This window comes from Halichoeres trimaculatus, unplaced genomic scaffold (assembly GCF_033239565.1).
Source record: "Halichoeres trimaculatus isolate MK-OKI-2021-1 unplaced genomic scaffold, fHalTri1.1 fHalTri1_scaffold_4, whole genome shotgun sequence".
NCBI classification, from domain to species: domain Eukaryota; kingdom Metazoa; phylum Chordata; class Actinopteri; order Labriformes; family Labridae; genus Halichoeres; species Halichoeres trimaculatus.
Window position 1 is genome coordinate 11,496,262 of NW_027437182.1, and position 13,590 is coordinate 11,509,851.

General features: G+C 40.5%; 1 protein-coding gene across 2 annotated transcripts in view; it reads right to left on the reverse strand.

Moving 5' to 3' along the window:
- The window catches only part of anos1b (anosmin 1b), a 47,961-nt gene extending 34,631 nt beyond the window's left edge, over positions 1-13,330 (reverse strand). For both annotated transcript variants that reach the window (XM_074667451.1, XM_074667449.1), the window contains exon 1: positions 12,917-13,330. In XM_074667451.1, coding sequence (XP_074523552.1) covers positions 12,917-13,087 — 171 coding nt within the window. In that variant the 5' untranslated portion in view covers positions 13,088-13,330. The remainder of the gene's footprint in view (positions 1-12,916) is intronic.
- Between the last annotated feature and the right edge of the window lie 260 nt (positions 13,331-13,590).

The window sequence follows — 13,590 nt, forward strand, 5'->3', positions numbered from 1 at the left end:
GGTCAAAGGTCAGAGATTAGGGGTTAAGGGCTTTCACGGTACAGAAGATGCTGAATTGACTCATTCACTCTTCACATTTAAAACAGATGCATATTGACTGCTTTTCTCAAATAGCTGCTAAAGAAGCTAAACAAGACTTTGATGTATGAAGCTGAGGATTTATTTCTCTTCTAAAGCCTCGCAGAGATCCTGAATGTAGAGTCTCGAAGAGTCAGGGATTTAAAATGAAGTAAGGGCCAGATTAAGGCCATGACACACTCTTAAAATAAAGCTGTTTAGATAGTGAATTTAAAAGCTGCTTTCTGACTGTAAGATGGCAAGACCTGTGCCTTAAAATTTTGGGAAACTGCAAAAGCACATATTATGAATCATGTCCACTCTCCACAGGGAAAAGAAAGCGAAAATATGTGTGAAAATGGTCAGAGCTCCAAGTTCTCCATGAATTTGTTTGTCTCATTCCTCTCATACTCTCCCTGTTGTCTATTTCTGCTGCTGCAGCTGCGACCCGCTGCCTTAGTGGTCCAGCTGTCAGCAGCAGTGGAGAGAAGTGTAGTTTCCAAGATGATGCAGGAGGAAGAAAGTAAACCCAAAGCAGGATGGAAGTTCCAGCAAAGCCCACAACGAAAGCTGAAACAGAAACTCTGTGAAACGATTGGACAAACAGTTATCGGTGCCATTTGTTAAAGAGATAATGCTTACTGCTTAAAGTGACTCTTGTAATGATAAATGACAAAGAGAATCAGTGGAGCATTAAGTTTCAGGTTAAACCCATTAGGAATAAATTAGTTTTTAACCTACTGGGATGGATAGAGTAAAGGAGAAGGAGCTGCAGGCTGCTTTCACTGGTTGTGATGGAAAACGCAAAGTTCAACAAATTCCCTATCCTGTGTTCTTGACCATAAATAGGCACAAAATCTTTCTGATTAAAATTCTGTTTCATCTGTTTATGCTGAGTTTGATCTATCTTGATCTGGTGTTTACCTGTTCACAGTGCTGATCAGAGCCTGACATCATAGCAACATGCTTAGCTAACTATGTAGCTGGCCAATCCGACGTCAAATCAGCACAACACAATATCTCCTTTTGACCAGATGCAACAATTATGCATAAATGTAGCCTCCAGTTTAAAGTAGTGACCACTTACTTGGAGAGATCATCTTTTCTTTGTTTGTTTGTTTTTCTCATTAAGCCAATCACCAATAATTGGTCCTTTATAATGTCCTAAAGATCCCTGTTTCATTCTCAAACCAGTTTTGTGCCACCATGTTGCTTCAGAGGGTTCTTTTGCAATCCAAGGTTACAAGAGATAAGAAACAAGTATGCACAGTAGAAGCAGAACACCATTTTTTTTATTTTCAAGCAAAATTACAATCAGATCTGTTTGATTCTGTGCTTTTATTGTTCATTTCTATTCTGACTGTGCCAATTTTCAATTTCTAATTCATGTACAGTCAGTTATGTAAACCTGCCCCAATTGTGTCTTTGAAGCTTCATCTATTTGACCATTTTAGTTAGGGCTGCACGATATTGGGAAAAAAATTATATCACTGTATTTTAGTTTCCTGCAATATATATTGCGATATTTTCCATTGTTTAGCTGAATTCTCTCTAAAACAATAATAACAGACTCTCATTTAAAACCGCGTTTCCACCAAGCAGACTGGTTTGGTTCGTCTCGGTACAATGCGCATTTTGCTGCGTTTCCACTGACTTATCGCGGGATGGATCCCTAAAAAACCAAGACAAGCCGGCCTACTTTTTTGGGGCTCTTCTATATGGGTGCCAGACTGAACCGATCCGCTCTCGGAAGGTGGCGTAACACACTGAAGACCGTTGATTGGTCAAAAGAATCATCACTTACCCCGACAGCGGCTGCATTTCTCCTGGCAGCACACAGACTTCACTGAAACAAAGCTTGATAGCATTTTGTATCAAAGAGCTACATGACAATCACAGAGAGGACGAAATGCTGCATGTCTTCCATCTATGCCCTTTGTTTACTGTGTCGCGTTTTTCTTCTTTGTTGGATTTATTAGCGGGGTAAACTCTTTAGCGCTGCTATGGCGTCACGCTACTGTTTAACAGCTGCGGCTTCCAGCTTACACGCCGATATGAATAACTGCACAAGTACATATCAGGATGATGATACTGAAACAGCCTACACCTTATGCCACTCCTGTTTAAACTACATTGTTTACATCTTGGAAAGCTAGCCCAGCCTTTGTGAGTAGTTGCTTCTTTTTGTGGAACCAACCTCCACCTGTCGATTCATAGATGTAAACACATGGAGGGTTGAGTGAATGAGATCCAATCAAAGCTTTTTGTATGTCATGATTTTTTTAGGATACTTTTTAGTTGCTTCAGTATAGCACAATCAACATTCTGGTTTTTCATCTTTTACAGCGTCGGTTTGCAGCGTTCACTGAATTCTTTAAGTTTCTTTAAGTTTATCAGTGACAAATCAGAACAGCTTTTACTTTTTCAGCTTTGGTGACAAATTCACTTCATTCACCAGAAAGAAAGTCCCTGGACTGTCAGGATTTCACCAGTAGAATGAGAAACTATTAATGCCATATGTACAGGCTAAAAAAGCTGCATTGCAATCTAGTTTATCCATGTTGCGTGTTGACTTATTCTCTGCGCTTTCAAACAATAAATGGTCCCTGTATGACTTCTGAGGGTGGAAAAACTGATAAACTGAAGGGTGTTTTCAAAGTCATGAACTGATGTAAAGTAAGGAAGAAATAAATCAGAGAAAAATGACGTTAAGTTTGTTAACATTGGGTTTGGTTTCTGAAGTAATCAAATAAAGGTTTTTATGTTTTTTTAATAGAGCCATTACAGAAAGTGAGGTCATTTTCCAAACTCATTAAAGCGCTCCAACTGACTGATATGACACAAAATGGTTTTGAATGCTAATCATATCCAAATTAATCCTAATCAGATCTACATCGCAGCCCTGATGATTCCTCAAACTCCTGAAAATATGTCAACTCTCCCAGTCCCCAAAGGCCTCAAGTGTTTTTCAAGCTCCCACTCAAGATGCTCGGTCAAGATTTCTTCTCAAAGGGCGAAGAGATGTTCAAATCAACTCACCCTCCTTCCGTTTTCTCATGTTTTAACATTTAAGCCTGCAAACAGTAGCTGTGTGTTTTGAGCACACATGCTCTTCATCAGACGGTTGCTCGAAATGTCTGTAACCTGGTGAATTAATTTTTTTGGTGTAACGGAGATTGAGATATTGATGTAATGATATCTTTTGGAATCTGCTCTTATCTTGGAGGACAAAAACGTTTGACTTTCAAAATAAAAACAAAAAAAACTCTCAATCCGCTGCTATCCATTTTTGACTAGCCCCCTGTCGTTCTTCCCGCCTTTCTGTAAAAAAAAAAAAAAAAAAAAAAAAAAAAAAAAAGGGGTCTGAAGAGGACTCAAGAACCACAGTGATGATAAACTAAAGATGCTTCACTCAAAGATCTGAGGACAATGTGCAGACCAGTTAAGCATCTCCAGATTTCCTTTGAGGAGATACAAAGCTGCTTCCCCCCCTGCTGGCCTCACATCTTCATCCCCTCTCTTAATCTTTTCACACTTTCTTCTTTTTTTCTAAAATTTCCTCCTTTTCTGTCACTCTTCTTCAGCTCACCCTGCAGCACAAACACACACACGCACAAAAGCAGATGTACACACAGTCATCGCAAGTGGATTTCATGGGACATACTTGCTGTCAGAAACAATCAAGGAAGTTTAGACGGCCTGTGTGCCGTGTGGCTATTAAACAGTGGTCAAAGTGGGGTTTCGTAGGGTCTCGAAATGTGTGTGTGTGTGTGTGCAGCTAAAACAGCTGCACATGTTGGAAAAAAAGGAGGATTGAAAGGAGGTGGTTTAAGGAGGAGAAGAAGAAGTTGGATGTGGGAGACTGAGAGGAAATGGGAGTGAGGGAGGAAGTTGAAAAGAGCAGAGAGGGGCGGACAAAAGGAGGTGAAAGATGGAAATAAATATTAGTTAATAGGAGCAGGGAGGACACTGGCAGGGAGAGGTGGATACTAGTTCTGTAACAGGACGTTATAAATTGTAGTGACTGCTGTTCATCTGGCTGAAGGGTTATTTTAATAAAGGGAAGCCAACTTTTAATAGTGTGTTTTCATCCTTAGTGGAAGAACACTTTATAATCTAAAAACCATATATTGTTGTACTTAACCTCTGCTAATGGATAAGTCGTAAGCAGTTTTATTAATTGAAAAACCATTGTGCATTAGACCCAAACTCATTGGTCTTGTAGTGTTTTATGGTTCATGGATGGATAAAATCCCCATTCAACTGCTCACAAGGCACCTTGCGTGAAACTATCAAGAGAATCTCACTTCAACCCAGCTTATGAAATATAACACAGAACATAAAAGTGCAAAGAATTCATTCCAGTGATGGATTTCCATATGGCTGGATTACATAGCAACACTTTAAAGCACATGGTATTAAACTTTTTCTCCATCCTGGGACGAAAGGAGAATTTTTCCTGAACCTGAGACACGAGAGAGCCGTCAAAAGCAGAACTGACCCTAGCAGCGAGAGAAACACTTGCACTAAAGGACTTCCACATGGTTCCGGTGAACGCTGGGTCGACAGTCATCAGTGTTAAAAAATAACAACCTGATATTACCCGATGCAACAACAGGAAACATTAAGGAACACAACCACACACACACATGTACAGAAGCATGTGCATGGTCAGTATGCACGCGCACAGCTGCAGACACCCTTCAGTGTTTGAAAGAGAGTGAGATATAAATCACACTTTGGCCAGATGCAGCGATAAAAAGCAGGCATGTGTGTGTGTGTAAGAGAGACAGAGGGACAGAGAGAGTGTGTGTGTGTTGTGGTCAGTGTTTGCGGTGAGGTGCAGTAGAGAGTCTATTTAACACGACGCATTAACTTTGCTAATCACACCCAGATGACCAGAAGCAACACAGCTCCGGTGATTGTGTGTGTGTGTGTGTGTGTGTGTGTGTGTGTGTGTGTGTGTGTGTGTGTGTGTGTGTGTGTGTGTGTGTGTGTGTGTGTGTGTGTGTGTGTGTGTGTGTGTGTGTGTGTGTGTGTGTAAGTGAGTGGTTAGTGTAAGTGTGTGGTGAGTGTATCATGACTAACATCCACTCAATGGAATATAAAGTTTTTCCAGAAAAGTCTATGTCGAGGTCTGAACTTTCCAGACAGAAGCCCTTAATTGGTTTACGTGTGTGTGTGTTTGTGGGTCAACGTCAGTGTTTGTGGTGTGCACATCCTGTAAACAACAAGCGTCACAACAAAGAGGTCATTACACGCTCTTGAGTTTTTCCTCATCCGAATGTTATGTTGGCATTGGTTTGTCGCTTCGGTTCACTTCCGACAGAAACATGGCAGAGAGCCACATGGTGCAAAAGAAACAACAAACACTTCCGAACAGTTTATTCTGAATGATTTATTTTAAGCTACCAGTGACAGAAAATAGTCAGACACTCAACTAAAGCTGAAATTGTGACTTCTCAATCTCTCAGTGACATCACTCATTGATCACTGAAGCAGAGTTTTGAAGCTCAAGGATGGCAGCTTCCATTATTGGAAATACTGAACTGATTTAATGGATATCCTAGTAAGAGATAACAAAGCTAACAGCTTCAGCGTTCCTGCCTGACAATCAAGTCCCCCAGCTCAGGGGAAATTCAGACTGATTTTTTTTCTGTACACAGTTGTTAACATGTTTATTCCTGTTGTAAAAATGTGGATTTCGACATGTGTGTAGAAACAGCTGGGCTGTCAAAGACTTCAAGGCCACTTTATATCCCAGTACTTCCCCACTGGCTTCACTTTTAACATCAGGAGTTTTCTGCTTGTGGCAAACCCATAATGCCAACTTAAAATGCCCATTTTTACAGCAGCATCAAACATGTTACCATGTATGAAAACAGGCTTGGTCTCTATGGTTCCTTAACTGTACAATCTGTGGACAAGGAGGGGACTGAGAGCTGTTGACATAATTTTGTCTTTCTGGTTTGTTTTGCATCTTGATTGTTGCTTCCTGTGTTATTTTAAAGTCTTCTGCATCATGTTTTTGCATTTGGTGAGTGTTTTTTTTTCACCCGTGTATTTAGTTAAGTCCACAGTGTTTCCTGTTTTATTTTGTAGTTCTTACTCCCCGTGTGCCTGGTTTCATTTTACCTCCCTGTGTGTTTCCTTCCACTTTGATTGCACCTCGTAAGTTTCACCTGTGCCTTGTACCACACCTGTGTCTGATTACCTTGTGTGTATTTAGTGTCAGTGTTTCCTCCCTGCTGAGTCTTACCTTTGCTTTCTCCTGCGTTCTAGTGTTTCCAGTGTGGCTTTTTTTTCTTTTTTTTGTGTGTGATTCTTGTGCGTTTTGTTCAAGCGGCAACCTCCAGTCTAAGAATGTGAGACAATGCAGAAGTGCTAAAATCTGCTGTTTCTCGTGTGTCCACTTGAGGATGGCTCCGGAAGTACCGGGATTCACATACACACCAAGCCACAAAAAGCCGTTTTCAAAGCAGAAGTTAACCTGTTTACAGCCTGGTTCAAAAAGTGTCTTCTGTCTTAATTGCTAGCTTTACTATCGGCACACTTTGTAGGGGGGGCTGTATATTTTTTGTAACTCAGTGGTTCAGAGGATATTAAGATCACAAGCTCGCCAAATCAGAAGCACAGCTCAGGTCATGTGACCGACGGGCGCCCTTTAGCTGTATGTGAAGCTGTTGCCACTACCAATATGGCCGCCATAGCCAATATGCCTCATTTTACGTTTCAGAAACAGACGGGTGACGTCGGGGAGACTATGTCCGTGTTTTATACAGTCTATGGTTTTGTTACTTTGGTGTTGTTGATTGATTTTCAGTTTAACTTTTTTGATCTTTGACTGCAGTAAGTACGTTTTTGTTTCATACTTTGCATCTTTGGTTTATCAAATAGTACTTTTTCAAATCTGTATTTTGGTCCACACTTTTTTTATCTGTTAGCTGAGTAAGGCTTAACTTGGCCAGTATCTCCCCAGTGCAAAACAGGGATAGTCGTGATTTTCAAGTTTTTGCCACATTAAAAATCAAATGTTTAAGTAGACTATGTCCTTAAAAATATAATATTTTATTTGTTTTACCATTACCCGTTAAAAATGATAATCCCTCCAGACAATGGTTTTAGTAGAAGAATGGTCACTGCATCAAATCCCTAAAGAAGGCAAACAATGTGGCCTTGCCAAACTGATGCCACTGACTACCAACTAGCATTTTAAGTTGAGATGTAAACCAACTACTCGTCTTGTCTTTTTTTCAGCTTGGGGAGATCTTCAAGAAGCAAATTTAAATATCAAGAACAAGCAAATCTGACTGCTGCTGTTAGCCTGGCAGTTTAAGTGTGTGCCCTGATCTGAATTGTATCTTCTAAAAATTCTGATTGCTGGACTAGGACTGTTTACAGCTGAATAAAACCAAGTGACCAAAGAGCATTAAGAAGGATATTGTCATAAAAAGTTAACGCCAAACATTTTCAGGTCTGTGCAAGACAAGAAGCCAAAAAACTTGAAACATGTTTGCTGAGCAGGAGTTTTTATACCTTACAGAGTATCACATCAAATTGAGTCTTTCTTTTGGCCCAGTGAACCCTTCAGAGGTGTTGGTTATGTTACCTTAGACAGAGCAGGCTAGCTGTTTTCCATTATTTTCCATAATGTTTCAAACCTTAAATATCTGGCTGTTGGCGCTATCTTCACATAAAGTTCAGTTGCTCCAGTATCAGATATTAAGTGTTGTTAAGTCTTTGATGTGGTGAAGGAATTTCTATCCATCTCTCTTTCTCTAGCTTTGAGAACAAAGTGATGCCGCTCAGTGCTCTTGCCGTCCCAGCTGTGATTTACTGTCCTGGAATTTCTTTTTCTGGTTTCAGGTGAGACTCACTCCGACGCAGCCACAACTTTATCACCATCTATCCCTGGTTGTACTGATCAAATGACAGCACAGTCACAAAGCCACAGAGAGTTGGAGGCTTTATCTCTGAGGGAATCAATCAAGTCTTTGTCTCCTGGGGTATCCACCCTTCTGCCTGTCTCCCTGCAAACCTGTCTGTGTGCATGTCAGGATGTGTATCAGTTTAAGTTTGGAGCACCTGTCTGTTATTCTCTCTCACCTGTCTTGCCATCTCTTCTGCTCGTCTATGTGCTTGACCAGGTCTGGGTCCGTCTACCTGCCTTTCTATCTCCTCATCTGTCTGTGAAACCCGACCCTCCCGTTGTCTCTGGTCTTTTTCAGAGCGTGACTGGTTGGCTGACCGACCTCTGTGCTGATTAGAGTTACCTACCGCAGAGCAGCTGGGACACACACACACGTAAACATGAATGCACAGGCAGCTCATTCAGCTCTGTGCTGGCACTAAGACCTGGCTCACACACCGCTCACCATCCGCTCATCATCACCACAGACTTGTGAGTGTTTAAGACACGCAGTCTAATCTGATTAACTACGTATGTGCAGAAAGATCCCGCTCTGCAGACCAAGCTGCCGTCTTCTCCTTATTTTTAGGAGTTTGCATCAAGAAGGAATTTGGGAATATGACAACATACCAGTATATATATGCTTGTGTGCACACAAACACACACAAACAGCTATAATTACACTATTACTCCATACAAGGGAAAGTAGTGGAAAACCCAGAGAAGCTGCAGAAAGAGAGGTGTAAATAGAAAACTGGTGAGTCACATTCTCGTGGCTACACACTAGCCACACACACTGTGAGAGACAGAGCCAAAAACACAGGGTTCACCCACATGAAGCCAGAGGAAGCAGTGTGAGTGTTGGTGTCTGAGTGTGGTGACAGAGCAGGATGAGTAAAGACCTATTTGTTGTTGCTGATGTTATAGTTACTGGAGCTGCTATCAAAAGGTTTTATTTATGTTTCATAAATGAATGAATGAATGAATGAATTCTTGGGCAGTCTTTCCCATCACTCTGTGTCGTGATCTACAGTCTGTAATAAGTTCAGGGAGTGAAGTCGTTCCCCAGGATGTGGCTGAGAGGAAGCTTGTTTCCTTGTTTGCTCAAAGTTTAGAGGCACTTGGTATAAATCAAAGATTTCAGGTCCACTTTATATCCCAAAATGGTTTCACTGTAAGAGTTTCCCAGACCCCAAGGAGACAGACTGTCCTGGAGAACCCAAGTGGTGTTGGTTGACCAATATATTCAGGCCTATAGGAGTAATACAGATACAGTCACTGGTCTCAGCATGTAAGTTTTTACTGTGGGACCCCAGAGCTAATTACAAAGCTTTCCTGAGGTGTCATGGGCCAGACTTTAAACACACCAATAAGGATTAGTGCCCACTTGATAGCCACTGAAATGTACTGGCCTCCCACTGTCTGTACTTCCAATCTATCTAAGGTTGTGGAGGACATTAGGAACCATGTGGTATACTGCATAGCTTATCCACAGACAATACTGGAATGGGATGAAGGGATAGGTTTCTTGTGTGCCTCTTTGAATTTGGTGTAAATCAAAGATTTCAGGGTTACTTTATGCTCCAGCATGGTTTTCCTCTCAGAGCTCCCAGATCCAAAAGACACATCTGGTCCTCTAGAGCCCAACCAATGTTGTGCTTTGCAGTAAACAGTGTGAATAATAAATTAAATCTGGTAAAACTGAACAAGCTCATTTATGTTCATTTGTTCCTTTATTTATTTGTTTCCATGCATTCACTATTGAGTTTATTCCAGTAAGATAAACAGAGATTACTCATACCAAGAGACTACATGAAGCTTTGAGTCCTAACGAGTATTTTTTTTTTCAGTTCAATAAAACATCAGGCTGAAGGCTATTAGTGAAATCATCATTTTATGGGTAGGGAAAACTACCTGTGTCTTAAACTTCTGTGAATCAGTTGTCTGTCTTCACGTCTCTGAAACAATGAACAGAGTTGGATCAGTGTGTTTTCTTTCTCTTTCAGGATGTATTTCTGAAATCTGTGAAAACAGACATAATTAAGTGCTTTTAATAATATTTTAATCAATTGCTGTATTTTCTTCATGATAATTCTTTTTTTTTTCATGAGGACTTTTAATGTATCATTTTTAATTGTTCCTTGTTCTTTTAATTAGCTACAGCTTCAAACTGTTTCCTCTTTTATTCAGTATGTCTTTGTTTTGTCTTCAGTGTCCCTGTTTCTGTTCCTTCATTACTCAGGAATAGGGATGAGTACCGAATTAGGTACTTTTATAGGTACCGTCTGAACTCTGACAAAAGTACCGGGTACTGATTCACGTAAAACCAAAAGGTACCAAGTGTAGGTACCTAAATGCATCCTTGTGACTGTGAGGGAGTGGAAGAACTGGTGGTTTTCCGTGCTGAAAATGAACACAGCATTGCAAGGTTATATACTGAAGGATAAATATGTTAAATTGAAAGTATTTTATATTTTATAATTAAAAAAATGATGTTTTTCACCACATAAACACAAAAAAAGTACCAAAAATTGGTACCGTTGAGTACCAGAACCAATTGCCAGGTACCGGGCATCGGTTCCGAATCGTTCCAAAGGTGAAAGGTACCCTTCCCTACTCGGAAATTATCAGGCTTTTATATTTTACAACACTTGGTGAGGTAGGGTGTTTTTCCATTGCAAGGGTACCAGAATCTGCAATCCTGACAAATCAAACACATCATGAATGTAAATAAACGCTAAAACTTGTGTATTCAAACAGAAGTGCAACATCTTGTTCATGTTTGAAAAAAAAGTGCCCAGGTAAATAATGAATACCTGAAACATTTTTACGACCTCCCAGTCAGTTGGTCTTGTTTCCATCGCTGCTGTTTGATGCTCAACATCTGACTACTGCTCTCCACTTCATAAAAGTTTAAACCAAATGTTCCCTTTCTCACACCTCTATTCCAGAAACCCTGCTAAACTCACACACACACATACACACTCAGAGTCACACACATTGGGATGCAAGAGAGTCATCCAGAGGCCACCCTCATTACCCAACGCACAGGTGGCGGAGGTCTTTTCTGGATGGACGAGGACCAGACCAAACTTTCACTTTATACATGACCATATGCAAACACACACAAACACATGTGTGTCTGCACACACTGTCTTCTACACACCTCAGAGCCACTGGGGCTAAACTCTGCGGTTAATGACTTTCCCACCCACTACACAGCATGCACATGTTGAAGCCGTTAACGATAAGTGGCTTTTCAAACTTGGTAACGTCCTAATGTCCCCGTTAATCTCACATTCCTCACTACAAAGGCCACAGAGCATGGGCGCGCACTTTCACAGAGATGAGTCAACTGGTACCAGTGTTTTTAAGGCAAACTCTGGCCCTCTGATTACTGACAGACATATCCAGAAAACACCTGATTTATCCAGAACTCTCTATAAAGACCATGTGTGAAACAGCTCATCGTTTGAAGCCAGATCTCCCTGCTTCCTCTGATTAATAATTAAAGCTTTGAGTGCTCCACTGAGCTTTTCTCAGCTGACTCAGCAGCAGTTCTGAATTCACTGGCAAAAAGTCGAAAGTGTTTCTTTCTCATTTACAAACAAAGTAAAGAGCTTTAACACAACACATCCAAGAGGAATACTTATGAATGATGATCACAGGTGTGTGTTTGCCAGGTGTGGCCTTTTATTACACTAAAACAAATCCCAGAAGAAGACGCACTTTTGATTCTCTTGTGAATTAATGCAGTTTAATGGTCAGGTGTAACACAATCATCTTGTAATTTACATAGACATCACTGTGCCTGACCATCAATAAAAAGTATTTATTTAAAACTATGAAAACTATGAAAGCCCTAAGCTGACCCAAACATAAATTTTCTGAACTATTTTTTTCAAAATTTAATAAGTTAATTTCGTTTTTTTTTCGTCCAGATCTCAACATATGGAATTGGGATGAACATCACTCATATCCCCAGAGTTTTGAAAGTAGAAAACAAACTTGAAAATAGATTCAAAGCATCTTTTTACTGTGGGAAGTGGCTAGCCCATTATCAAATTGTCACAAGAAAACAAGACTTCTTGTCCCAGGATGACAAGAAAAACTAATCTATAAACCGAAAGCCAGAATTTTTTTCTTGAGATTACAAGACACAAGAGATATATCTGAAGCAAACATTTGAGGAACTGCTGCGGTAAGCCGTATTTTTTAAACTTTTCTGTGTATCAGCTGTCAGTATCATTTTCCTGTCCTCTCCTCATTACATTCTTTCGACAATTCCTAAAACCATCCTTTACTGTCACAGGTTATACAAATAGTAGGCTTTGTAAACTTTATAGGGACTCATAAGTCTCTGTTGTTTCAGAAAAACAAAGAAAATCTGAGAAAAAATATTACAACGGTAATGTTGGCCTGGCTCAGAAAAGGCACAGTTATCTTTTATTACTGTAGAAATTTAGAACATAAAACTGATGGTTCAGTGATACTTGTCTCATGATATGCATGCAAAGGAGTGACAAAGGAAATTTCCAGCACTTTTTCCCTGCTCAAGTGCTGGTGATCACAGCGATTACTGTCAACTGCATGTCCACTTCGAGCTTCTGTACTAATTCACTTATCTGTTACCAATTGACCAATTGATCTCCATTCATCCAACTTAATACATTTGACTGATCAGCGTTGCTGATGAAAACAGCAGGCAGTGATTGCAAGTGTACTGTGCACTTCAAATTCAAAAGTAAAAGCCCAAACTACCTAATTTGTACTTTTGTTTAATACAAGTCAAACTGAATTGACTGCACTCAGTTTAAGTAGGCAGCTTTTTATAGCTTTCGCTATTAATTTTGTGCACACTTGTGGTCATGTAGACTCCAAATTGAGGACGTTTCACCTGAGTGTCAGTAGTTAGTAACTCCTCATAAAGAAACAGAGGGATGCAGGTACCTGGAGGTGTCTGAAGGCAGCAGTCAGCTGGGTCATGTGTAGAGTCAGGCACCTTGACGTGCATCTCGCGCTGTTGATTTTCTCCTGAACATCTTCCTGCTCCGGTGAGATCCTGCGGGCACGAGTCACCGCAAAAAACAGGAGCACCAACACAGCCCGGCACACTGGCATGACACCGGAAGATTAAAAACAAGAAAGTGAGATTGAGAAAAATAATAATACGTGAGGCTGTTCCGTTTCTGTGTCCAGCGTTCTGCTCGCGCGACCCTTTAAGTTCAGAATGAAAACATTTCAGCACCGCTCGTGTCTGCGCGCGCGTATGGAGTGAAGGAGCTCAGCTCTCCACGCGGACACTCCCACCAGCACCGGTGCAAGTGCTGCCACGCGGAGCTATTGTAATCTTCATCCGTATTATCCTTCCTTCATCACCGCTTTCGTCACTCAAATAAGTTTATTTTTAACTTCCTCAATTAGCCAATCTCTTCCGTCACGTTCGCGACGTCACAAATGGCTCCAACATCTTAAAATATTTTAATATTACACCTGAATTTTTCCCCATCAATCTTTTTTTAACCATTGTAAACATAGTTTATGCATATTTGTATATATTAGACCCACTTGGTCCAGGTTGATTGAAACACTTTTCTGAACATTTTTCAAAGAAATAGAGAGTA